This window comes from Hemitrygon akajei, chromosome 26 (genome assembly GCF_048418815.1).
Source record: "Hemitrygon akajei chromosome 26, sHemAka1.3, whole genome shotgun sequence".
NCBI classification, from domain to species: domain Eukaryota; kingdom Metazoa; phylum Chordata; class Chondrichthyes; order Myliobatiformes; family Dasyatidae; genus Hemitrygon; species Hemitrygon akajei.
In genome coordinates this window covers 33,783,787-33,808,004 of record NC_133149.1, presented here as the reverse complement: position 1 = coordinate 33,808,004, position 24,218 = coordinate 33,783,787, and the positions used below count along the sequence as shown (strand labels likewise).

Sequence of the window (24,218 nt, the reverse complement as noted above, 5' to 3'; positions counted from 1 at the left end):
CATCAAATCTTTCACTATTAATATTCTGAGTGCACATCTGAATTAACTGCACAATCCAGATATAGTACTGTGGTGACAACAGCAGGTCAGACACAGGGTATTGCAAGGTGTGTGACTTGCCTTCTATCTCTCCTTCTCATCATCTACAAAGTGCACGTCAGAAATGGGATGGAATATTCTTCACTTGCCCTGAATCAGTGTACATCTATCAACTCCCGCCGCTGTCTGTAAGGAGTTTGTACGTTCTCCCTGTGACTGCATGGGTTTCCTCCAGGTGCTCTGGTTTCCTCCCACAGTCTAAAGACGTACCGGTTGGTAGGTTAATTGGTCATTGTAAATTGTCCTGTGATTAGGCTAGGGTTAAAATCAGGGGGTTGCTGGGTGGCGTGGCTCAAAGGGCCAGAAGGGCCTATTCTGCGCTGTGTCTCAATAAAAGTAAAAAAAGACAAAATAATTGCAGAAAGCTTGGAGCTTTGAGGACAAAGGCAGCTCTTCCCTTTCTCTCCACAGCCACCAAAGCACCATGGCTGTTCTTTGACATCATACAGCAACTTAGCAAGGGTTGGTCGGTCGTACGCCCTACACAAGATCTAAAGCGAGGACAGAAGGTGCATGGAAACCCCTCAATCTACACATTCGCCTCCAAGTCACACGGCATCCTGACTTGGAAATGTATTACCATTTCATTAAAATAAAAGAGGAACAAAGAAGTTTCCCTTGATATCCAGGCCATTCCTAAAACAAAACCCCTAACTAAAATAATTTGGTCATGGCTGATTGAGAGTGTTTGCTGCGCTCAAAACACTTCTCTGTTTTCTTTGCTGCAAAAGTGATTATGGTTCAAAAGTACTTCACTGGTTATAAAGCATTTCAGTAATTCTTTGGCTAAGGGAAGGCATTCACAAGTGTAAGTCCTCCTTACATTCAGTGCATGATTTGTGTGCACTTCCAAAATCTTAACTCAGCTGTTTTATTACCATCAGGAAATGAGCAGTACGGGAATACTGTCCTGCATTCTCAACATTATTGCCAGTCTCGGCCCGAAACGCTGACTATTTATTCATTTCCATAGACGCTGCCTGGCATGCTGAGTTCCTCCAGCATTTTGTGTGTGTTGCTTTGGATTTCCAGCAACTGCAGTTTTTCTCATGTTATAATTGTTGCCAATTGCAGCACAATGCAATGAAATGAGCACAAGTTTCATAAAGAATTTGCAGAACTCTTACTCCGATGTTATCAGGAGGTGGAGAAGGGAGTGAAGCATAAGTAGGAAGGGATAAAGTAGCTGTGTTTTGTTTATGGGGTACTCCATCAAGGATCATCTCTTTGTCATGGTGGAGAGGCATGTGAGTCCCTGAGTTTCCAAGAGTGATGCCGTCTGGAGTTTAGCTCCTGGTAGGATCAAGGGGGACGTTCCGGATAAAGAGCGATCCAACCAAGACCTCAGCGGTGGAGCTGGTGGAGGATGATGACACATCACGATGGCAGTGAAGGTGGAGGAAGGCTGCAGCAGTGAAGGGTCCCCAGTCATCTTGCACTCCATGCCACGGGATCTTGACGCCGATCCGTCAAAGACTGTATGGTGGCTGCTTGTACATCAGCCTCCCCACGTTAAACAAAGTCATGCACAGGCGTTCCCCATTACGGGAATATGCAGGGACGATGGAATGGGGCTGGGACTCAGAAGGAACTGAGTCTGAAAGTTACAGATTTGGAGACGAGGCATGTATAGAGGATACATTTAACTGGCATGGAAACAGATGATGCTGATGAGCCACCAATTGTTGTGAGTTCTTACCACAGCATTTACAAGACAATCTGAGGGATTCTTATAACGTTTTACACAAATGTATACATTACTATACCATAATTTCTATCATAAACTTCAATACTTGATCAGGAAATGTTTTTGTTTAGAGATCATCTTGCCAGCTTTTAACAACAATTATCTTTGAATCCAAATGCTTTTTAACTGATTCAGTTGCTTGTTCGGAGCCAAATGCCTTCTCTGTAACGCAGTTACAATAATTCCATTGTTCATTTGCTATTCTCACACTTACAGCTGCAGGGTCCTCTCTCACTGATGCAAAATGGTGAGTCCTGATAGCCATCCTTTCTGCTCAGAATGAAGACATCAAAATCACCTCAAAATTACAGCAAATCCCCTCACTATCTCTATAGGCCTGAATCTAGTTATAATTCCTATCCCAGTTTACAGGCAGAGAATACAATGAACAAAGATAAAGAATGAGGTACAAAATAATTTTATCCCCTCATTTGGAAATCACAGCAAATTGACGATACAATTATTTGAGAACTATACCCTTTATTTCCATATTAATCACAACAAAAGTGCCTGCTACAGTTTTCAGGACAGATGGGAAGGAAGCATCACTAAATTTGATGAACTTCCGGTAATTGTCCCCCTTCTCCTTCACCATTCCCCATCCCATTTTCCCTCTCTCACCTTATCTCTTTACCTGCCCATCTCCTCCTTCTGGTGCTCCTCCCCCTTCCTTTTCTTCCATGGCCTTCTGATATCTCTTTCACCAATTGACTTCCCAGCTCTTTACTTTACCTCTCCTCCTCTCCCGGGTTTCACCTCTCACCTACCACCTTGTACTTCTTCCTCCCCTCCCCCCACCTTCTTACATTGACTTCTCATCTTTTTTCACCAGTCCTGATGAAGGGTTTCGGCCCGAAACACTGACTGTGTACTCTTTTCCATACATGCTGCCTTGCCTGCTGAGTTCTTCCAGCATTTTGTGCATATTACTGAATTTGTATGTTGGAATTGCAAGGGCCACCAAAACGACTGAACTAGGTCCCACTGAGGATGAGCATGAACTTCTGATAATCTGATAAACCACAGGAGAATGAAGTCATGGTGAGTGCAAGTTCTGTCACTGACCAGATGGGCTGAATGGCCAGCTGTCATGTAAATTCCGCTGAATGTCTCAGCCGCTCTGTTCAGCATGTGGGTCGGAACAGTTGATTGGAAATTGAAATTTTGTATGAAATTATTATGCTAACTAAACGTTAAAAATCCTTTAGCATTATTAATGGATTAGGGGCTGCAGCTCCTAAGGCCTTTTAAAGAGGTGGTGTGCAGCAGACCACTCCAGCTCTTTGTGATGCCTTTATTGCTGATGTTAGAGGCCTAAGATATTGTGCAAAAATATATATGAAGGCTTCCAAACATTCACAATGGTCTATCATCAGTGTGCGCCCTCAGTGAGGAATGCAGAGTCTTGGTTGGGAGTGTACCGTTTAGGTGAGGGGGGTGAGTGGGAGATAATCAGTCCATGAGATAATCTGGCAGAGATGATGATTGCCGAACATTGGTAATGACGGGGCTGAGGAAGAGCTTTTTTGCAAAAAAAGTAATTTAGAGACACAAGAGATTTTGCAGATGCTGGAAATCTTAAGCAACACACACAAAATGCTGGAGGAACTCAGCAGGGCAGAATAAGTACTACCTGCCAGCTCGTACTCCTCCCACCTCCCCACCCAGCACCTTCTTATTTTGGCTTCGTCGCCCTTCCTTTCCAGTCCTGACGAGGGGTCTCAGCCCCAAACATCATCTATTTATTCCTCTCCACAAACGCTACCTGACCTGCTGAGTTCCTCCAGCACTCATTGTGTGTGTGTTGCTTCAAAATAATATTATTATTTTTGGGATGGTGGTGTCCATTAACTGCCCTTGAGAAGGTAGTACTAAGCCACCTTCTTGAATCATGGAAATCCTTCTGGAGAAGATGATCCCACAATGTTATTGGGTAGCAAGTTCCAAGACTTGGACCCATCAACCGTGAAAGGCTGGCCATATACTTCCAAGTCATAATGGCAAGGAACTGGAAGGGGAACTTGTAGGTGTTGGCCTTCACTTTTGTGGTTTCCCCTCATCTTTGAAGCTGCAGTGGCTGGCAGTTTGTGTGGTGCTGGCCCTTCGGAGGAGAGTAACTGCATTGCATTTAGCACACTGGAACACGCTGCAGCCACTGCACGATGGTGCGTGGGGAGCAAATGTTTGAGGTGGTGGACAGGGCACCAGTCAAAAGGCTACTTTGTCCTGGAAGGTGTTAAGCTTCCCCAGAACTGTAATCCTCATCCAAACTATTCAATATTCCATCACATCCTGACTTGTGCATTGTAGTTTGTGTTGTCTTGAACACACAGTATATCCACTCTTTAATCTGATCTTGTAGTCATGGTAATTATGTAGCTGCTTCATGTAAGTTCCTCATCATTAGTGACCTCCAGGATGCTGTTGCTGGGGGAACACAGTGATCGAATATCACTGAACGATAAGGGAAGCTTATTAAACCTTCTCTTATTGTCATTGTCTGGATCTTTTTGCTGTAAATGTTACTTGCCACTCATTAGCTCACACCTATGATCCTGCTGCATGCAGGCGTGGACAGCTTTATTTGCTGACAGTTGTGAATAGAATTGAACAGTGTGCATTCATCGAAGAAAAATCACTTAATGGGAGCGTTCTGAGAAGGTAGATGCTTTGGACTCACGATCAGCAGCCCAGGTAAGGTTGGAATTGGTTAAACGAGTTAGCTGTCTGGTTAAGGCCTACTTCTACGTGTTTGCTCATTATACACACCTGGAGGACACAGAGCAAAAAAGTCCCTATGTTGCACAATGCAACAGAATTTCTGGGCACCACTCTTGTGTTATGGAAGTTACTGTCCTCAATGAAACTTCTAATTCCAGGGAGCCTTTGGTGACACAAGTATGTAGAGCTTGTGCATGGCCGTAGTCAGCGGAACCTTTGCAATCAAAAATATGGTCACATACTCAAGCTTACGTTATTAGCTTGTGCAAAACATCATGTCAGCTCAACAATCTGCGAGCGTCGAACTAACGGATCCGAGTATAAAATGGCCATGTCTACACCAGAGGATTATTTAAAACATTCTCATCAAAAATAATGACCATTGTACTGCACTATAAAGGCAGGAAAACAATTTTAATCTTTCACATACTCAGGAGGTCTTACAGTTTAGAATATGAAGTGGCCATATTTGATTATCGTGTACAAATCTTCTGTTTCACATTACAGTATAAACAATGCGTCAGTAACTGACAGAAATAGTCATTTGAAGTAACTGAAGTTTCCATGGTTTCATAGAGACCTTTAATTAATCGTTAGATGCTGGTTGAATGGAATTTAGTAAGCTTAGGGTTAAACCTACCTTGTGAAGGATTGATTGTGACACTGAAGTACTGGCATCAATAATTATGGTTGCAATTTTGTCATCTCGGATTTCTTTCAGGAGTGGTGTTGAATCCTGATTTTGATCCAACATTCGCACCGACAATGTGTCCTTGGAAATAAGAAACTGGCGCAATAACTTTTCCAAACTCAAAAGGCCTGCAGAAAAACCAGGGAGTGAGGTGACATCTGGAATAAATCAAACTGCAAGGCCACATCTAAATTATATCAGAATGAAATATCTTTCTGGGATACTTGGCAGGGAATTTTACCTGGAAGGCTTCAATTAAAAAAAACAAAGTGCTTTAAATCACATGTCAGCTTTGGTCAAAACTACTGGAACATACTTACTTAAATTGTCACAGAATTAAAATGCTGAGAAATGAGCTTATCAAGCTGAAGAGAATACTTGTGCTCTTGACAGCTGTCATCAACCACAGCTCACAGTACCAAGTGTAGCGGTTACTGGAAAACCAACCAAAACCACTGAGGGACTAAGCCAGGAGATTGACACTGTATGACGCGCTTCCAAGTAACGAATTTCCAAATCAATAAAGGTACGTTCGATCCTTTATTACGAAGCCAGCAAAGACGAATGATCTTGTGGCGATAAAAAACGAACGAAACTAAATTAGCAATATAGCGTTCAAATTAGCGATACTAAGCAGTATAATAGCGTAATTAGCGATCTAGTTAGCGATATAACTAAGTGTTCTGATTGCGTGATTAGCGTTCCAATTAGCGATCTAGTTAGCGTAACCAAGCAAAGTTAGCGGTCAACAAAAAAAAAAGTCATTCCCTGTGGCTTGCCCTCTCTCCACTAGACTAAACCAAAGCGTGAACACTTAACTATACTCATTTGCTTCTACCACACCCCAACCCACATGATAGATTACCACAATAAACGCGCCACAAGATACAATATAGTCAGAAAATAGATAAATGGCTCCTACACCAAGCAAGCATCCACCTAATGTTGAACTGCTCTAACTATGCTAATTTCCTCTCTAAATATCTCACTTTTGTGCCATTTGCTGTCACATGCAACTTTCCTAGACGTGACTGCATTAATGAACAGTGCACACTTCCCGGACTTGGGGCACTAAGATAGGCACAAGGATGATAGAAAAATGGAGGGCTATGCGGGAGGGAAGGGTTAAATTGATCTTAGCATAGGCTAAAAGGTCAGCACAGTATAGTGGGCCGAAGGGCCTGTACTGTACTGTGCTGTAATGTTCTATGATGCATATGATTCAAATGCATTCACAATGTGCATACAGTGATCATCAACAAAGCAAGCATATTATTCTCCCCATGCCCCCACCCCCAAGTGTCACCCTTTCCTCTATAGCCCACTGCCTTCCAAAGTGCTGGCACAGTCTAAATGGAGCTGTTGCTGCAGATTCTAGTTCTTTTGGCCAGAAGCATCACCTTCTAACTCCTCTTTCACAAGCCTCTATACTATATTACCCCCGTTCATCTTCCTCTTCTTCCCAGTGGTACCATTTTGGTAAACTGCTCCTTGACTCTACTCCGATTCCATTTGAACAAGCCCATGCCTTATCAAACTTCTCTCTTGTACTTTCTTGCCCAAGGCACTCTCCCATCTCCTGAAGGCAAGTATTCCTCACTTTGTCTTTCCCCAATGCATCAGAAGTCTCATCCTTATGACATTCAAGCTGTCCTCTCCAGTTTCATTCAGGGTCTGCATCTCCACTCTATAGAATAATGCCACATAGGCTTTCCTGTTCAGCTTCACCAATACTATCACACTGTACAACTTCCTTGTGACCTGCTTGCTCACCCTTCCATTATTGAAGGATTCAACCCTATGTTATCGGATAAACTGGACCTGACCTTCAGGTCATGTCTTTCCTTTAGTGAGGTATCCTCTTGTGAACCTGTCAAAGCACTTATACAGGCTAAGAAATTTTGCACTGGCAAAGAGATGCTGGTTCAAGCTGGGAGTGCGATTCAAAGGGCTGGAAGGGCCTATTTTGCACGGTACCTCTAAATAAATAAATATTGTCAAACACAAGGATATACAGTAGATCTGAGAGGGGAAAAGGGAGAGCAACACCTATAATTCAATGCAGATAAGCATGATGCAATGCAGCATAAGTGAATAAGAAAAGAAAAATGGAGCTAAACATGTAAGAGAAAGGCAATACAAAAGGGTGTATATGAACACAGGCCCAACGTTTCAAATACCGGTATACTGTTGAATACAAGTGGCACTGCAGGTATATAAGGCAAAGGATGATTTGAGTTTTTAAATGACAAAGCACAGAGTAAAGATATAGTTATCTCTTTGAATAAGACTTTTACCCATCAGACACTGTGCAGTTGTCTCTGCAGTTTTAGATTGGAAGGACGATTTGGATGTAGGGATGGCAAACAGAGATGAGGTAAAAGGGCAGGTTTATGTAAGAAAGCTTATGTAAGGTTTGGGCAGCTTAAATCAGACAAGGGTCTTGAGGAATATAAAAGAAGCAGGAAACAACTAAATAAAGAATTTAGGAGGGTTAAGAGAAGCTGTAAAATATCCTTAGCGAATAGAATAGAACTAAGAGCAAGGAAGTAGGGAAGGAAAGAGTAGGACCATTCAAGGACAAATGAGGGAATTTATGCATGCAACCAGAGGAAGTGGGCAAGGTCCTTAGTGAGAACTTTGCATTGGTATTCACCAAGGAGAAGGACATGGATGATGGTGAAAGATTAGGGATGGTACATTGATATTCTAGGGCAGGGTGTATTAAGGAGAAGGTGCTGTTGGGTGTTCTGAAAAAGCTTAAAGTAGATAAGTCCCCAGGACCTAATGAGATCTGAATCAGCAAACTGAGGGAGCCAAGGGTGGAGATTGCTGGGGCCTTGATGGAGTTATTTGCATCCTCTTTAGCCACAGGTGAGCTCCCAGAGTGTTCAAGATGGGAAATGGGGATAAACCAGGAAATATAGGTAGTGAGCCTTATACATCAGTGATAGGAAAATTTTTGGAGAAGAATCTTAAGAAAAATTTTATTGTTAGATTGTTAGGGACAAGATTTACTTCCATTTGGAAAAGCATGGATATATTAGGGATAGTCAGCGTAGCTTCGTGCAGGGCAGGTCCTGTTTTTTTTTTTGAGGGAGTGATGAAGATAATTGATGAGGATAGGGTAATGGATGTTGCATACATGATATTTGCATTGACCTTCTTAAGGAAAGGTTAGATAGAACAAGTTGTATTGTTTACTTAGGAACATCAGAGGCGGAGGAATGACCTGATAGAAATAAATTGAATCCTGAGAGAAAGAAAAAGCTCAAAGTACATTTATTATCAAAGTTTGTTCAGGCAGCCACAAAACAAGAAACCTGAAAGAACCCAATTAAAAAAAAGACCAACACCCAATGCACAGAGAGAGAAAAAAAAAATCATGCAAACAATAACGAGAAGGTACAGAGTTTATATCACACAGTAGAAATGCCAGATACTAGTGGACATACTGTAAATGTAAGATAGGATGGGAAAGTTTAAAGGAGACCTGAGGGAAGTTGTTTTTTTTCTAACAGACAGAGTGATGGGTGCCTGGAATGTGATGTGCCAGGGAGGTGGTAGAAACAAATACAATAGCAATGCTTAAGAGGCATGTAGATTGCGACATGAACAGGCAGGGAATAGAGGGACACAACCACACGTAGGCAGATTGGATTAGTTTAGTTTGGCATCATGGTCAGCACAGATATGGGGGTCCGAAGTGACTGTATCTATGCTGTACTCTTCTAGGTTCTGTATTCTATAAACAGGAATACCATGTATTGTTGCAAGGCTCTGCTTCCATTACCATGCTATGTTTTATATTGGTACATATGTATATTTGTATGTTATCATTACATTAAGTTATTGCCCTATTTACAAATATTTGACATCTAAATTTTCAATCTGATGTCACTGACTCATTGTGTTTTGCATCCTTGATTTATACTTTAATGATAAGTATTACACACTCCACTCATAGGGTTACAATAAAGTAGAGTACACATAATGTAGTTTGTTTAGCCTTTTTAGGTTTACAGAAAACTTTTGGCCAGTTTAGAAGAGTGTATAGTTCTGAGCATACCTATTAACTTTAGTGTTGCACTAAAGAACATTCTCTATTATTTATACTCAGCACCGGGTCTACACCATCAACACAGATAAAATGGCCTAGAAGTTGCAGTTCTCACTGACAATGAAAATGCAAAACCTGGGTACACTTTTTGAATATTTTGGATGTGCAAATTCCATACAAAATGAACATCAGTTTTCAATCTACTAGCTAGGAATTCTTGCAGCTGTCTCTGTAACTGAGTTAAACTGCTTTTGAAGCCTGTAATCGTGAGGAGACAAATCGACTTACTTAATCTAATTGAACCTAATCTGTCCATTTCAACCAATGTGGAAAATATCCATTTAAATCAACAGTAATGTGCCGTGCACTAACTGAGCATGGAATTAAAGGGGCAACAATTACACAAAATCTCAGGATGCATTCTGAGCCGACCTGTGTCCTGGGAAAGTGCTTGACTTGTTTGAAGGGGCAACAACAGACAAATTAAAAACATCTATTCAATTTGATGATATTTATTAGCTGTTGTCATTGACAAGTTCTGACTATTTGGAGCAATAATCAGGCATTCCCCAAATATTTTACTCCATAGAAGATGATGGTATATGAGATAATTAAAACCATAAGACCATAATATATAGGAGCAGAAGTAGGCTATTCGGCCCATCGAGTCTGCTCTGCCATTCAATCATGGGCTGATCCAATTCTCCCAGTCATCCCCACTCTTCTGCCTTCTCCCCATACCCTTTGATGCCCTGGCTAATCAAGAACCTATCTATCTCTGCCTTAAACGCACCCAGTAATTGGTTCCCTCCTATAAAGCATGAAGCAGAAGAAATAAATTATCAACAATGCAAGTGTCTGAGATGAGTTACTGATCTAATTTTTAAAATCTTGGGTTGTGACTTAAAACACAGATCATTGAGGATGTACATCAAAGCAACTTTGCGAGAAACCACTTGAGAAAAAATATCAAGATAAGATGCTGAGGGGCATTGATCGTGTGGATAGCCAGAGGCTTTCTCTCAGGGTTGAAATGGCTAACATGAGGGGGCATAGTTTTGAGGTACTTGGTAGTAGGTACATGGGGGGTGTTAGAGGTAAGCTTTTCGCACAGAGAGTGGTGGGTGTGTGGAATGCACTGCCGGCGGTGGTGGTGTAAGCAGATACAACAGGATCTTTTATGAGCCTCTTAGATAGGTACATGGAGCTTAGAAAAGTAGAGGGCTCTGCGGTAGGGTAATTCTAGGCAGTCTCTAGAGTAGGTTACATGGTCAGCACAACATTGTGGGCCAAAGGGCCTGTGATGTGCTGTAGATTTCTATGTTCTATGTCCCATGTTCTCCAAGCTCCTGGACTGAACAACAGCATTGTCACTTTGAGAGAATGGGGCAGTTGATATAAAGCAACCATAACATGTTTAATTTCTCCTTCCAATGATTTTTTTCCTTTTCTTTTCTTCTTCTTCCCTCTTCCTCCATTCCCCATTCTGGCCTCTTACCTGCCTATCACCTCCCCTTAGTTCCCCTTCTTCTGTGTCTCCAATGGCCAACTCTCCTCTCCTATCAGATTCTTTCGTGTCATCCCTTTACCTTTCCCACTCAGCTGGCTTCACCTATCACCTTCCAGCTAGCCTCCTTCCCCTCCCTCCACCTTTTTACTCTGGCCTCTTTCCCCTTCCTTTCCAGTTCCGAAGAAGGGTCTCAGCACGAAACGTCAACTGTTTATTTATTTTCATTAGATGGTGCCTGAGCTGCTGAGTTCCTCCAGCACTTTGTGTGCATAACCATAAGATGTTATTAGGTATGGAACTCAAGAAGAAAATCATCATAAGAACCAAAGGCCAACTGCCTGCAGTAATGAGATGAAGAGAACTCAAAGGAGTGGCAGCTACTCCCACAAGGTAGAACCACCAACTAAGTGGAAAACTCGGCTATTCTGTATGTTGACTCGTTACAGAGACAGCTTTACAAATTCCTCTTCACTTTGGATGGAGCTTGCGTATGCAAAACGATCAAGCTGATAGCAACCCAATGAATCTGTCGCATCAAAGCAAGTAGGTAGTGCAGAGGGCAACATTAAAATTTGGTGATTAGAAGTACACACTCATTGGATTAGTCATCTACAGGTAGAAGTGTGCATTTGCAACAAGCAAATCAAAGTACTGATTGAGAAAGATGCATCTGTCACTTCAATTGTTCAGGTGTACTCCGGAGTTAGGGTACATAGCAAATATTAACTTCAGCACCCAATCTTTAGACCTGAATGTGGATTGTAGATTAAATTTAAAATGTAGCCCTGGACAATCACTTCCTGGAGCGGACATCAGTTAATTGAAAACCAGACAATGCTGATTAGCATTCATTTTGGGTGTCTGGAGTATGGGTGCGAGGAAGGAGGTGTGAAATTCAAAGGAAGCATTGTAATTACATTGTAACTATAGAATTGTTCCTACTGCTACCTTTGATCTTTAGCATATAAAATGTCATGTAACATTGGGTCAAACGGGCCTCTTCCTCCACGAGTGTCTCGTTTTGTTGAATAAAACACTTCTGTATCCTTTAGCTTGTGTCTCTCCAGTGACTTAGTTCACATTACAACAAATCATCCTACTTTACTTGGTAGTGGAATGGCATCGAAAGGTCGTATAGTACGATCCCTTTCATACTCTTCTGAGATTTGACATAATCTTCACGTTGTAGGGAACTCTTACATAATGCCTACAACTGACCCTACAAGTCATGAAGGAAAGGTTTAAAACTCCATATTGGTTATGAATATGAAATGCCCAAAGCAGTGACACTGAGCAAAATCAAAGTTGCAAAAGAGCAAGGGGTTTCATTACAAAGGACAATTCAGCCATAAAAAATGCAAATATATCATGGACACAACACCCTCTCCTGACTACGCACATACATTGCAAGATTTGCGCCAAATATCAGGTGATATCAAAATTACATTTTTCTCAGATCTTGTGATTGAAAGTAATTACTTTGTCGCTAGTCATGAATGGAACACATAAAAGCAACCATTACCAGAAAGAATGTCGGGCACAGGAATATATTGTTCAGCTGAACACAAAATGAAGGATGACACTGTGAAATCGTAAAGAAACAATGTAAGTGTTGGAGCTATCCAAAGAGTTTCAGGTTAATATTGGCATTGACTTTGTGGGCCTATGTTCTGGTGAACATTTGCTTACAGTAACCAGAGACTACAGGAGATAAACCATTATAAAAATGGTCAGTTCTACATCAAGGAGATTTGGTTTGTCACCAAAGACAAGCAAATTTCTATAGATGCACCGTGGAGAGTATTCTGACAGATTGCGTCACAATCTGATATGGAGGCTCCAACGCACAGGATCAGAAAAAGCTGTACAGGGTTGTAAACTCAGCCAGCTCCATTATGGGCACTGGTCTCATCACCATCAAGGATATCTTCAATAAGAAAAGCCTCAAAATAGCAGCGCCCATCATTAAGGACCTCATCATCCAGGACATGCCCTCTTCTCATTACCATTAAGGAGGAGGTACAGGAGCCTGAAGAAAACACTCCACATTTTAGGAACAGCTTCTTCCCTTCCCATCAGATTTCTGAATGGACCACAAACCCATGAACACCACTACATTTCTTGCTCTATTTGCACTATTTTAAAAAAATATTTCTTATTGTAACTTAGTTATTTTTAATGTATTGCCCTGTACTGCTGCTGCAAAACAACAAATATCACAACACATGTCAATATTTCTGATTCTGATGCTGACACAAAATCTGCCGTCCCAGCACTTCATCCTGTCTCTGTGTTGCTTGGCGTTCTGCAAACAGTAACTAGCTGCTTCAATGGCAATGAACCATACTTCACGGCCTGTAAAATCTCACCATAAGACCATGGTGAAGCAGAGAGCTTTTCATAGATTTGGAGGAAAATCCCATCCTGCTGACCATGAGACCAGGGTGAAGCAGAGAGCTTTTTGTGGATGCTGAGGAAAATCCCACCTTGGTGATCGTGAGACCGTGGTGAAGTGCTGAGCTTTTCCTAGACTCTAGGGAAAATCTCACCCTGCTGACCATGACGCCGTGGTGAGGCGGAGTGCTTATCATGGCTGCTGAGGAGATCGCACCCTGCTGACCATGACCCAGCGGCGAAGCAGAGAGCTTTACATGGACATCGAGGAACATCCAAACTGTGCTGACCATGAGCCCATGGTGAAGCAGAGGGTTTTTCATGGACACTGGGGAAAAATTGCACACTGCTGACCATGAGACCTTGGTGAGGCAGATAGTTGTTCATGGACACTGAGGAAAGTCCCACAATGCTGAACATGAACCCATGGTGGAGTTTTCCATGGATGCTGAGGTAAATCATCTCAGTTGATTGGGCAAAAGGAAAATCAGGGAAGCAAAATCTCTATTTCTTTCTATGAAATGGCAAAGCAACAACACATTCAGTGACAGGAATACAGCAAGCTACATCGACCTTTCCACAACTAATGTGTACTCTTCTTTTTTAATATAGCCCACAAAAAAGAGTGAATGCCAACATGAGCATGGGAAATCCAAAGCAGCAGCACGGAATGGGATACAGACAATTCCGATCTAAACTGTCACAGCAGGGGATACAAAGCTCGTGAGCGCAGTAGCCACATACCGACCAAAGCAATTCTACATCACTTGCAGCCATTTGAAGTAAATTTGATGGAAGGATCCATGATCACAAAGAACCACACAAAACGCTTCAATTTTCAGAATGTTCAAATCACCATCCACTGTCAGTGAATCAGAAATGTATAATGCCAAGATCAAAAGGAGATGGTGAACAATCCCAGCTGGAGTAACAACTAGCTCCCCCACTCCCTGGAATCAGCTTGTGTTATCCACTCGCAGAATCCACCCTCATACCTGAGAGAGCTATTAACAAACTGATGTAAAGACTAGGTAAATCAATGTGTTTCTTCTAATTAACATGGAGAAGGATGTGGTGCCACATTATTGTTAGATGTTTCTGTATTCTCTTTCCACTTTATACAGGCCTGAATGTGCCCAATGTCTCAGGTATGGCAATAAAGAAAGCAGGAATGGTCTGCATGATGCTCAGCTGCAAGCCTCTATTATTAATCCCAGTTACAAGGATGTAACATTCATGGCAAAGTCCCACCATTACTTTATCCCACCTCAGTCTCAGGGACAGATCAGTTACCACAGCCCTAACAACCAGACAGTACAGATTAAAAAAAACCATAAGATAAAGGAACAGAATTAGGCCATTCAGCCCATTGAGTCTGCTCCTCTATTCTATCATGGCTGATTTATTTTCCCTCTCAACCTCATTTTCCTTCCTTCTCCCTGTGACCTTTGACACCCTTACTAATCAAGGACCTATAAATTTCCGCTTTAAATGTACCCTGATGACTTAGCCGTCTGTGGCGATGTATTCCACAGATTCACCACCCTCTGGCTAAAGGAACTCCTCTTAATCTCTGTTCTAAAGGGATAGCCTTGTATTCGGAGGCTGTGTTCTTTGGTCCTAAATCACCCCCACTGTAGGAAACATTCTCTCTATGTTGACTCTGTCTAGACCTTCCAATGTTTGGTTGGTACTCTACTCTATCAACAGAGTTACTTAGGTCAAAATCCCAAGGGTGGGACAACATCCATTATTGATATAATAGATGGCTCAGGTGATTCCATCATCTGTTACTACTGCAGCTCAGGCACTTTTTCCATTGGCAGAGTGCCAAGTGATTTCTCCTCCAATTCCCTAAACGGTTACTGAGGGGGTCTCAGATGAACCCACCACCATGTTGTTAGGGTGGCACTCCCCTCCCACACCATCTTTAATGGCACGAAGTGCTCCCTTCCCTTCTGCGAACAATAAAGATTTGAATTTTCCCTCAATGACCAGGTAATCGGCTGGTTGACACACTTGACAGATTATTTCAGCAGGTTTGATGGAATATCCTAAACCACTTTGCTAGTAACATGAATATTAAATTAGAGGTCAATGATCACGCAGTGTAAATAAAACAACAAGGTCCTTAAAACCAACATGCGTGGCAAAACTATTCAACACTCAACAGTGCTCAATGGGCCAAGAAGCTTCTAAATCTAATTAAACACCCAACAGTTAAATTTGCCAACCCTCAGGGCAGGTTTCATATTTGGTGTTGATGTAGATTAGACTCAATCATAACGCCTGAAATTAATTTTAAACAAAAGTCACTTTCAATAAAGACACACAGCAAACTGTAAAGGGAGCCGAAAGAATCAGCAGAACAGAAATGTTTGAGCAAACTCTAGTCTTTGTAATAGAGCTGGTATGCTAGAGTGTGGGAGGGTAAATTTATTCAGTCAGTGACTGTTTGTCAATGCAGCACAGTGCGATGAGACAGTTCCCCTAGCTATGAGAGGAACTTTCCTCAGGGCAGGGCAGCCCAAAACTAGGGGACAAGGGTTCAGGGTGAGAGGAGAAAGAAGTAAAAAGGATCTGAGGAGCAACTTCTTCACACAGAGGTGTTCGGCATATGGAATGAGCTACCAGAGGAAGTGGCTGAGACAGGTCGATTTCTGAATGAACAATTAATCCATGCACACTACCTCACTATTATTTTTAATTTAGTTATGTATATACAGTACTGTGAAAAATTCTTGGGTGCATATATATAGCTAGGGTGCCTAAGACCTTTTGCACAGTGCTGTATTTGTCAACGTGGAGCGTAGAGCGAGCTTGTGAATATGATGGAAGCAAAGGATGTTGGGAATGGTGAGGGTGCAGCGCCAAACATTTGATTCCAAACAATTGGTTTTTTGATCATTACAGAATGTCTCTCTGGTGCTTCCCACTTCCTCCCCTCTCCCTTCCCCTTTTCCCAACCACGATTCCCCTCTCCCTGCCCCCTACCCACTCTCAGTCCACAATAAAGACCCATATCAGAATCAGGTTTATCATCACTCACTTATGTCATGAACTTTGTTTTTGCTCTCGTGGCAGCAGTAAGTACAGTACTATACATAAAGCTACTACAGTACTGTGCAAAAGCCTCAGGCCCCCATATATATGCCTAAGATATTTTGCACAGTACTGTATATCTGTATGCCAGTGATATTAAACCTGATTCTGATACAACAGTATAATTTAAATGTCACCTGGATAGGTACATGGAGGGGCGGGGCTTAGTGAGATTTGGGCTGAATGCAGGAAATTAGAACTAGCTGGATGGGCCAAAGGGCCTGTAACCCTGCTGTTTCACTCTAGGACTCTATAACCTCTCAACAATCTTCTTGTTAAAATAATGGGTGAATTGATTTTTTTTCTTTCCTAGCCATACCTTTGTTACAATCATGAACTGCCCATCAGCCTCTGACACACTGTACACCACAGGGTTTCCCCACATTATCCCCTCTTACACAAGTTATGATCAACCTTGACTTCTGACAATCTCAGAAAGCAAACTAAAAAATAGCAGATTTTCCTTCAAACATTAAGTGAAAGAAGTCATTGTAAAGAGGTGATGTTTCACCCTGATACTTCCGTACACGTCAATTGCTTTTGACAAACTCACATTCAGCTTTGGCACAGATCAGACATGCCATGGTCCTGTTGAAGAAGTTCAAGATGCTGGCAATAGCGAGGCTGATGTCTGTGTTACTTGGATGGAGGTTTAATGCAGTGAACCGCAAATACTGCAGTTTAGGAATCTCTTCAGCTGCTACCTTCACGTGAGGGACCTGCATCGAGAGAGACAGCTGGTCAAGGAGATGTGCTTGCCAGATAAACAACATGCAGTTCAACTATAGAGTTTTGTTTGGTCAATTTCCCTATCCCTTGACCTTATCTTGATTACACTAAATGTTCCCAACTAAAATGTTCATAGTGAAAAGCCAGTTTAGGTTTGAACTAACAGTCCCTTTTGAAATTTGCTTTAAAATTACACATTCTGATCAAGCATCTTTCTACAGATTCAATTTTTATATTTTTAAACACAGAATATATATATTTTAAATCCCAGCTGCCTGATGGAGGAAGGGTAGATTTGAGTGAGCTGATTACTCACCCACTCAGATCCTGATCCCTCTTGCGTCAGTTCTGACTTAAATGTATTGAGTTCAGCCGACTAATGAGGCAGTATTTTTGAAGTCCACATTCTATGATGTTGCTGTGACCAGGTCTACCTTTTAACAGTAACCTGAGTGGGTGAGTTATTGTGGCTTCAAGGAGAAGAGGTGCTGCAAAGCTCAGTGGGCAAGAGAGATGTGAGGATACACAGAAACTACAAAGGGTATCTGAATGGGTAAGGAGATGGCAGATGGAGTACAAAATTATTATTAAGAAAAAATACACTTTAAATGATGAGAACTAGAAAATGTTCATTGGGTTTGTCTGTGAGACACAGAGAGTGAAAACATAGACACCACAAGCAACCTGAGGAGAGAGGTTGGAATGAGAATTAAGACCCAGGAAGTGGAGGTGTTGGAGATGGTTAGGGAGACTCTTGAGACTTTACAGACAGATAATTGGGGTTGGAACTTGAGGGCATTGATAGTGATATGTGATGACCTTCAAAGGCGAAATGCTAAAGAGATTTAGCTTGGAGGGGGGGGGGTGGAGGAGATAGGGCTTCCAGCAACAGCCCATGCAAGATCAGGCCTTTCAATTAATGCTGAATAACCAACACAGCCAGCCAGAGACCCAGGTTCGATCCTCATCTCTGGTGCTCTCTGTGTGGAGTTTGCACATTCTCCCTGTGATCTTCAACATTTAAAGACATGCACATTAATAGATTACTTGGCCACTTGCCCCAAGGGTAGAGGTAAGTTAGAGAACTGTGGGGGAGGGGCTGATGGGAATGTGGGGAGAGAAAAATGCAAACAAGAGAAAATCTGGTGATGCTGGAAATCTGAGCAACACACACAAAATGCTGGAGGAACTCAGCAGGCCAGCAATTATATCTATGGAAAAGAGTACAGTCGATGTTTCAGGCCGAGACTTTTCATCAGGACTGGATGAAACAAGGGTGAGTAGATTTAAAAGATGGGGGGAGGGGAGAGAGAAACACCAGGTGATGGGTGAACCCGGAAGGGCGAGGGATGAAGTAAAGAGCTGGGAGGTTGATTGGCGAAAGAGATACAGGGCTGGAGAAGAGGGAGTCTGATAGGAGAGGACAAGGGCGTTAGAAGAAAGAAAGAAAAGGGGGGAGAAGCACCAGAGGGAGGCGATGGGCAGGCAAGGAGATAAGGAGAGAGAGGGAAAAGGGGATGGGGAATGGTGAAAGAGAGGGGGTCATTACCGGAAGTTCGAGAAATCGATGGTAATGCCATCAGACTGGAGGCTACCCAGATGGAATATAAGGTGTTATTCTTCCAACCTGAGTGTGGACTCATCGCGACAGTAGAGGAGGCCATAGATTGAATAAAATGTATTAGCAGATGATTAGTGTAAATATATTAGTGCAGATCAGTATGGACTCAGTGGTTCCTGCTTCTGTGCAGATCTCTCTATAGTCTCCCAAATCTCCACTGAAGAGCTGCTGCATGCTGTACCAATCATGAGCCTCATGTACAGATGAATGTTGTACAAGTGAAGTCAAGCAACCATCTTGTACGCTGCTTGCTGAAACTGGCTGCCCGGCTCTCTCTGTTTAAGCAGAAAGTCTCAGTGGTAAGCTGCTCTGACCTGAAAATGGCCCTTCAAGCACAGAATCTTTGGCATACAAAATGTGACACAAAGACAGATGGATCTTTTTGAGTAAAGGCATTAAGGTGTTATGGAACACAAGCAAGCAAGTGGAGTTGAGGTATAGGTCAGTTATGATCTCAATAAATACTGAAGTAACTCAAGGTTCTTCAATAAGGAACAGTACTAACATCACATTTATTATAAATATCAATATTACCTCCTTCTCGCCACATATATGGCTGATAATAGAGGCAGATGCTGGACTCGAGGAAGGACCCAAAATTGCAACCACCCCCTTTGGGAGAATCTGACAAGCTGCGGAAAAGAGAGATTACAATTACAATTCAGTCACAGTAACTGTCACGCCACTGGCCGAGCGCTAATATTGCAGCAGATAATCACTGCCCAATCCAGTACTCTCAACCTTCCAAAAATATATTATCCAAACAGAATGATAGATTGCAACATTGTCAATTCAAGATACAGTCACAATATAATAAAGTGTGATATTATGTTTCCAATTTCTAAAAAAATCTGAAGTTTCTTCTGGTAATTTCTGAAATGCTTGATCTCTCATTGCGATTTTTCCATTTCACATCCAAACTTCTTCCAGCGGGAAGTGTTGGAAGCAGATAGTTCACGACTTCTCTTGGTTTTAAATATCTCCTCAAAGGATGCTGGTGTTTCTTGCTGGGCCATCCATTGTCCATTTCTAATAGCAAGACTATGTCAAAGCTCAGCTCATTGCTGAACAGAACGGGGGGGGGGGGGGTGATGGCGGGGAATAGATCTTGGACAGAGATAGCAGTAGGGGATTATATTGTAAGGGAGGCATACAAGTGTTTCAAGTTCAAGTGCAAGTTTAATTTTCGTTCAACCATACCTGTGAATACCGAACAAAACAGCACCCCTCCGGGGCCAAGGTGCAAAATACATTACCAACAGTGCATGATACTATAGCACATATAGTTATGGTAGCAGAAAAGCATGCAGTCGCAGAAAAATATATAGCCCAGGTCAGGTTTCTGCAAGAGCAAGTACATAGCAGTTGATCACACACCAGAGCAACCACAGACAAACCCAATCCAGCTTGCAAACACCAGAGAACAGCACCAAAGGGAGGGGCCAGCCCCTAACCCAGCGTGGACTCTAGTTCTCTCCTACACTGCCTCCGGAATCTTCTCCACCGGGTGGCTACAACAGGCAACGCCGCGGCACGAGGGCCTGGCCCGCACAGTAACTGAGGCAACGCAGCTCCCCCATCGATGAACCAGTGAACCGCACTTGCAGTATTCTACATTGCCAATGTCTATGTCTGCAAAAGGGACTCCAGGCGGGCATGTTGACTCCCTGGCCAAGGATGTTTCACAACATCTGCAGGACATTCTGAGAGGGGAGTTGAGGAGTTGTGGTATACACAGATTCCAATGGCCTAGGCTGGGGACTAGATGAGATCCTGTAATACGAGTTTAGGGAGCTAGAGAGCCATCTAAAGAGCAGGAGCTCAAAGGCTGTAACCTCTTATGTAACAATAAGTCCAGTAAGCAATGCCGATGAATTAAGTGTGTAGGAAGGGAATTCAAACCTTAATTACATCTATTTTAATGCAAGGAATATTACCAGTGGTTCCTCAAGGTTGTTATAGCTGGGGGTGGCTCCCAATGGCGTGTGTCTCAAAGAGCTTCTGACAACCAAGTCCAGCTCCTGGCCTTCACATGTGGCTTAGCGGCTAAGCCTGGCAGAACCATTTCTACTGACAGGAGAAGGGGCAAAGGTGGGATACTGACGTCTTAAAACAAATTGCTTTGGGCAGATGAGGCTCGTCAGCCATGGTTGGCAGCTCATCTAGGAGAAGGAAAACTCTGACCTCAAACCTCCGCTGCCTTGCGGCTTTCCCCACTCATGAGGAAGGCTTTGGGAGTAAACCCCGAGGGAAAAATCCAGAGCTGGAGTCCCAAAGGCAGACTTATGTTGGTTTCAACGCTGACTGACAAATCTGCAACACTGCTGGTACCAAACTGTATTGGTCTCTGCCATTCCTTTAGATCCATCAGCTGCGTGGAGAGGGGGAGCCTGATGCATGGACAACAGCTTGCCCTCCATATCCTACTGCCCTTGTTGGTGTATCATACAGACAGCTGGAATGCAACATCATGGTCGACCCAACCAGTGGAGGGCCTCAAGTATCACCTGTAAAATAGGTGAACTCAAAGCTTTAATTAACATGAAGGTCTGCAATATTGTTGCTATCATAGAAACACAGTTGAAGGTTGGGCAGGACTGGCAAATCAAAAACACAGCAAAGAGAATTTTCAAACAAGAAAGAGCGGGGAGTAAAGGGAGAAGAAGTACTGCGGTGTTAATTAAGGTGTTGGCAGAGGATTGTTTTTGAAATTAGATGCCTGTGACCAGTAGTGGCCCAGAACGATGGGTGATGGGATGCTTGATGTTTGCATGTAATATACATGAATAACTTGGATGTGGATGTAGGAGGCATAATCAGTAAGTTTGCAGACACAAAGACTGTTATAGTTGTTGATAGCATGAACTCTAGCTACAGAGAGAGATTAATGAGTTGGTGAGATGAGCTGAGAAATAACAGATGGAGCGTAATCCAGACAAATGTGAGTTAATACATTACAGGAGCACTAATGAGACTAGAACATACACCATGAATGATAGGAGCACAGGGAGTACTGAGGAACAAAGGGACTTTAGGGTACTAATCCATTGATTCTTGAAGGTGGCAACACAGGTAGCTGAAGTGGTTCAGAAATGTCATCTCTTTATTCCCCTCCATAGATGCTGACTGACTTGCTGAGTTCCTCCAGCATTTTTTGCGTGTTGCTCAAGATCTTCAGCATCTGCAGAATCTCTTGTGTTATTGGTGCATTAAGGGGGGCGTTGGGAATGAACCCAAATGCAGGACACAGACACTGAAGTACTAGGAACAGGACGTGACAAAACTAAAGGACGGGACAGGTCGCAGTCTAGGCTAGGGATGCAGGACCAGGATGAGGGACTGGGAACAAGGAGCCTGGGCATGGACTCTGAGCCTGAGACTGGACAAGGACCCAGAACCTGGGTCTTGACTCAGGCTCGGACCCCAAACCAGGCAAAGACGTGACGAGGCCTGGGTTCTTGGAGCCTGAGGCTGGGGTCTTGAGGCTTGAGGCTTGAGGCTTGCATAACTCAGAGGCTGGAGCTTAGAGGCAGACTAGGAACTGTACATCAACATAGAGCCAGGACTTATCCATTGACAAGCCAGGACTCATCTTTAACAAGACACTAACATGAGACTGGACAGTACTGATGCACCATCAATAACTCTCAGAGACGTGGGTTAAGGTAGGCTTTTATTGGCTGGAAGAAAGCACAAGCAGCAAGTGACCATCACACAACATCCTGGAGACTGAGGAAGGGTCTGTGTCTCCAATCGCCTCTATACCGGGGTCTGTGGGAGGAGCCACAAGAGCAGTCAGCTTGGGGGGGGGGGGGGGGGGCGTGTCCAGACAGGTATACGTAGTTCACCACAAGTACATAGACGTAGAGCCAGGACTTATCCTTCAACAAGCCAGGACTCAACTTTCACTCCACACCAAGGTGGGGTAGGTCCATCCGGCAGGTAACAGCAGAACGGCCTGACTTACCCCACGGGGCGAGGACAGGAAGAGAAAAACACCAAAGAACGACAGACAGTTCCATCTCTGCATCGGGGTTGCTCCGAGTGGCAGTTACGGCCGGCAACCTTGGCTGGCTACAGAAACAACCGGATCCCTACCTAGCTCAGAGTGACTGACAGCCACCCAGCTGGCCCAGGAAACGGCCAAATCCATTCTACGATGACCGCTTTGACTACTGACAGTAAGGCTCCAAGAAGCAACAGTTCTCCAACGCAGCCTAAAGATAGCAAGTGTCCGTTCTAGCCTTCCACCAGCCACTTGCTCCCAGGGAATGTTGACAAGACAACACAACACCCCCCAACCACACTCAATCCCAAGGTCACTTATATTCCCAGCCCCAATATGAGCATCAGGTGCTTATGATTAAGTCCAACTGAAACAAGGGACAGCGGAGGACCCGGAGTCCAGAGTCCGTGGACCGGACCGTGAACCGGAATGCAGACTTCAGACCGGACCATGACAATTGGGGGTATATTGTGTGCGGTCCTGGTCACTATGCTCTGGGAAGTACCTGGTGGCACTGGGGAGGGTGAAGAGGAGATTCACCAAAATGTACCTCGTATTGCCACAGTTCACTTATGAGGAGAGACTTTTGAAGCTGGGCCTGTTTTTCCCAGAGCGGAGGAGGTTAAGAAGGGACACGATTGAGATGCATAAAATAATGAGGGTATAGATAGGGTAGACCCTCCAAGAGGACGACAACCTCGTCGTGGTGGGGTCACCCATGCCAAACAGGTCAATGGGTAGAGACTAGACTAAGAGAGGTCCACCAGTCCGCCAGGTTTGGGGGTCCAGTTCAGGGCTAACAACCCTGACTGGTCAAACAAAACTGTTACAGAAACAGCAATGAAGAATCCCTCTACATCTGTATGTGATGGTATTCCTGACTTGCATGGCTTACAGTAGAGAAAACCGAGAGGAAGCTACTGGCATGATGAAGGAAGCCCTGAACACTGTCAATGAGATGGAGGACCTTTGTTACTGCCCTATGCACCAGAAGGTGTAAGTAAGATAGGGTACACTGTAGGAAACATTTCCTCATATCTGAGGTAAATAAAAATAGAAGGCATAGATGTAGGAAAAAGGGGGAAGAGATTTAGAGGGACCTTCTTCACCCAGAGAGGGGCAAGTACCTGGAATACAATGCCTAAGACAGTGGTGGAAGCTGATAACATTTAAAAAAAGACGAAATGAGGGTTTGAATTGCCTAGGCAAAGAGGTTATGGCCCATGTGCTGAGAGATGGGATTAGTATGAAAGGCTGTCATTAGTCAGTGTAGATGAGTTGGCCGAAAGGCCTGTTTCTATGCTGTACGATTCTATGACTCTAACATTCAGGGCCATTGCTGTGGGCCTAGATGCATTGACAAGCCAGGCTGGAACGCCTGAAGAATACTAGTGCACTGGGTAACTTTTCATTGCAAGACTGTCAGCTTCATAGCCACCAGGCTGAAACTAGTTTTTAAATTCCTAATTACTCAATTATAAGACCATAACATCATAAGATATACCAGCATAATTAGGCCATTTGGCCAATTGAGTCTG

At 43.3% G+C, this 24,218-nt stretch overlaps 1 protein-coding gene across 2 annotated transcripts in view; it reads right to left on the bottom strand.

The window, feature by feature from the left end:
* The window catches only part of grik4 (glutamate receptor, ionotropic, kainate 4), a 125,202-nt gene that overhangs the window by 79,676 nt on the left and 21,308 nt on the right, over window positions 1-24,218 (bottom strand). The window contains exons 4-6 of one of the 2 annotated variants that reach the window (XM_073029805.1): window positions 19,209-19,306; window positions 16,878-17,043; window positions 5,208-5,386 (exon numbers count right to left, since the gene is read on the bottom strand). In XM_073029805.1, coding sequence (XP_072885906.1) covers window positions 5,208-5,386; window positions 16,878-17,043; window positions 19,209-19,306 — 443 coding nt within the window. Of the gene's footprint in view, window positions 1-5,207; window positions 5,387-16,877; window positions 17,044-19,208; window positions 19,307-24,218 lie in introns of those variants that run through there. The other variant, XM_073029806.1, reaches the window with a different exon arrangement.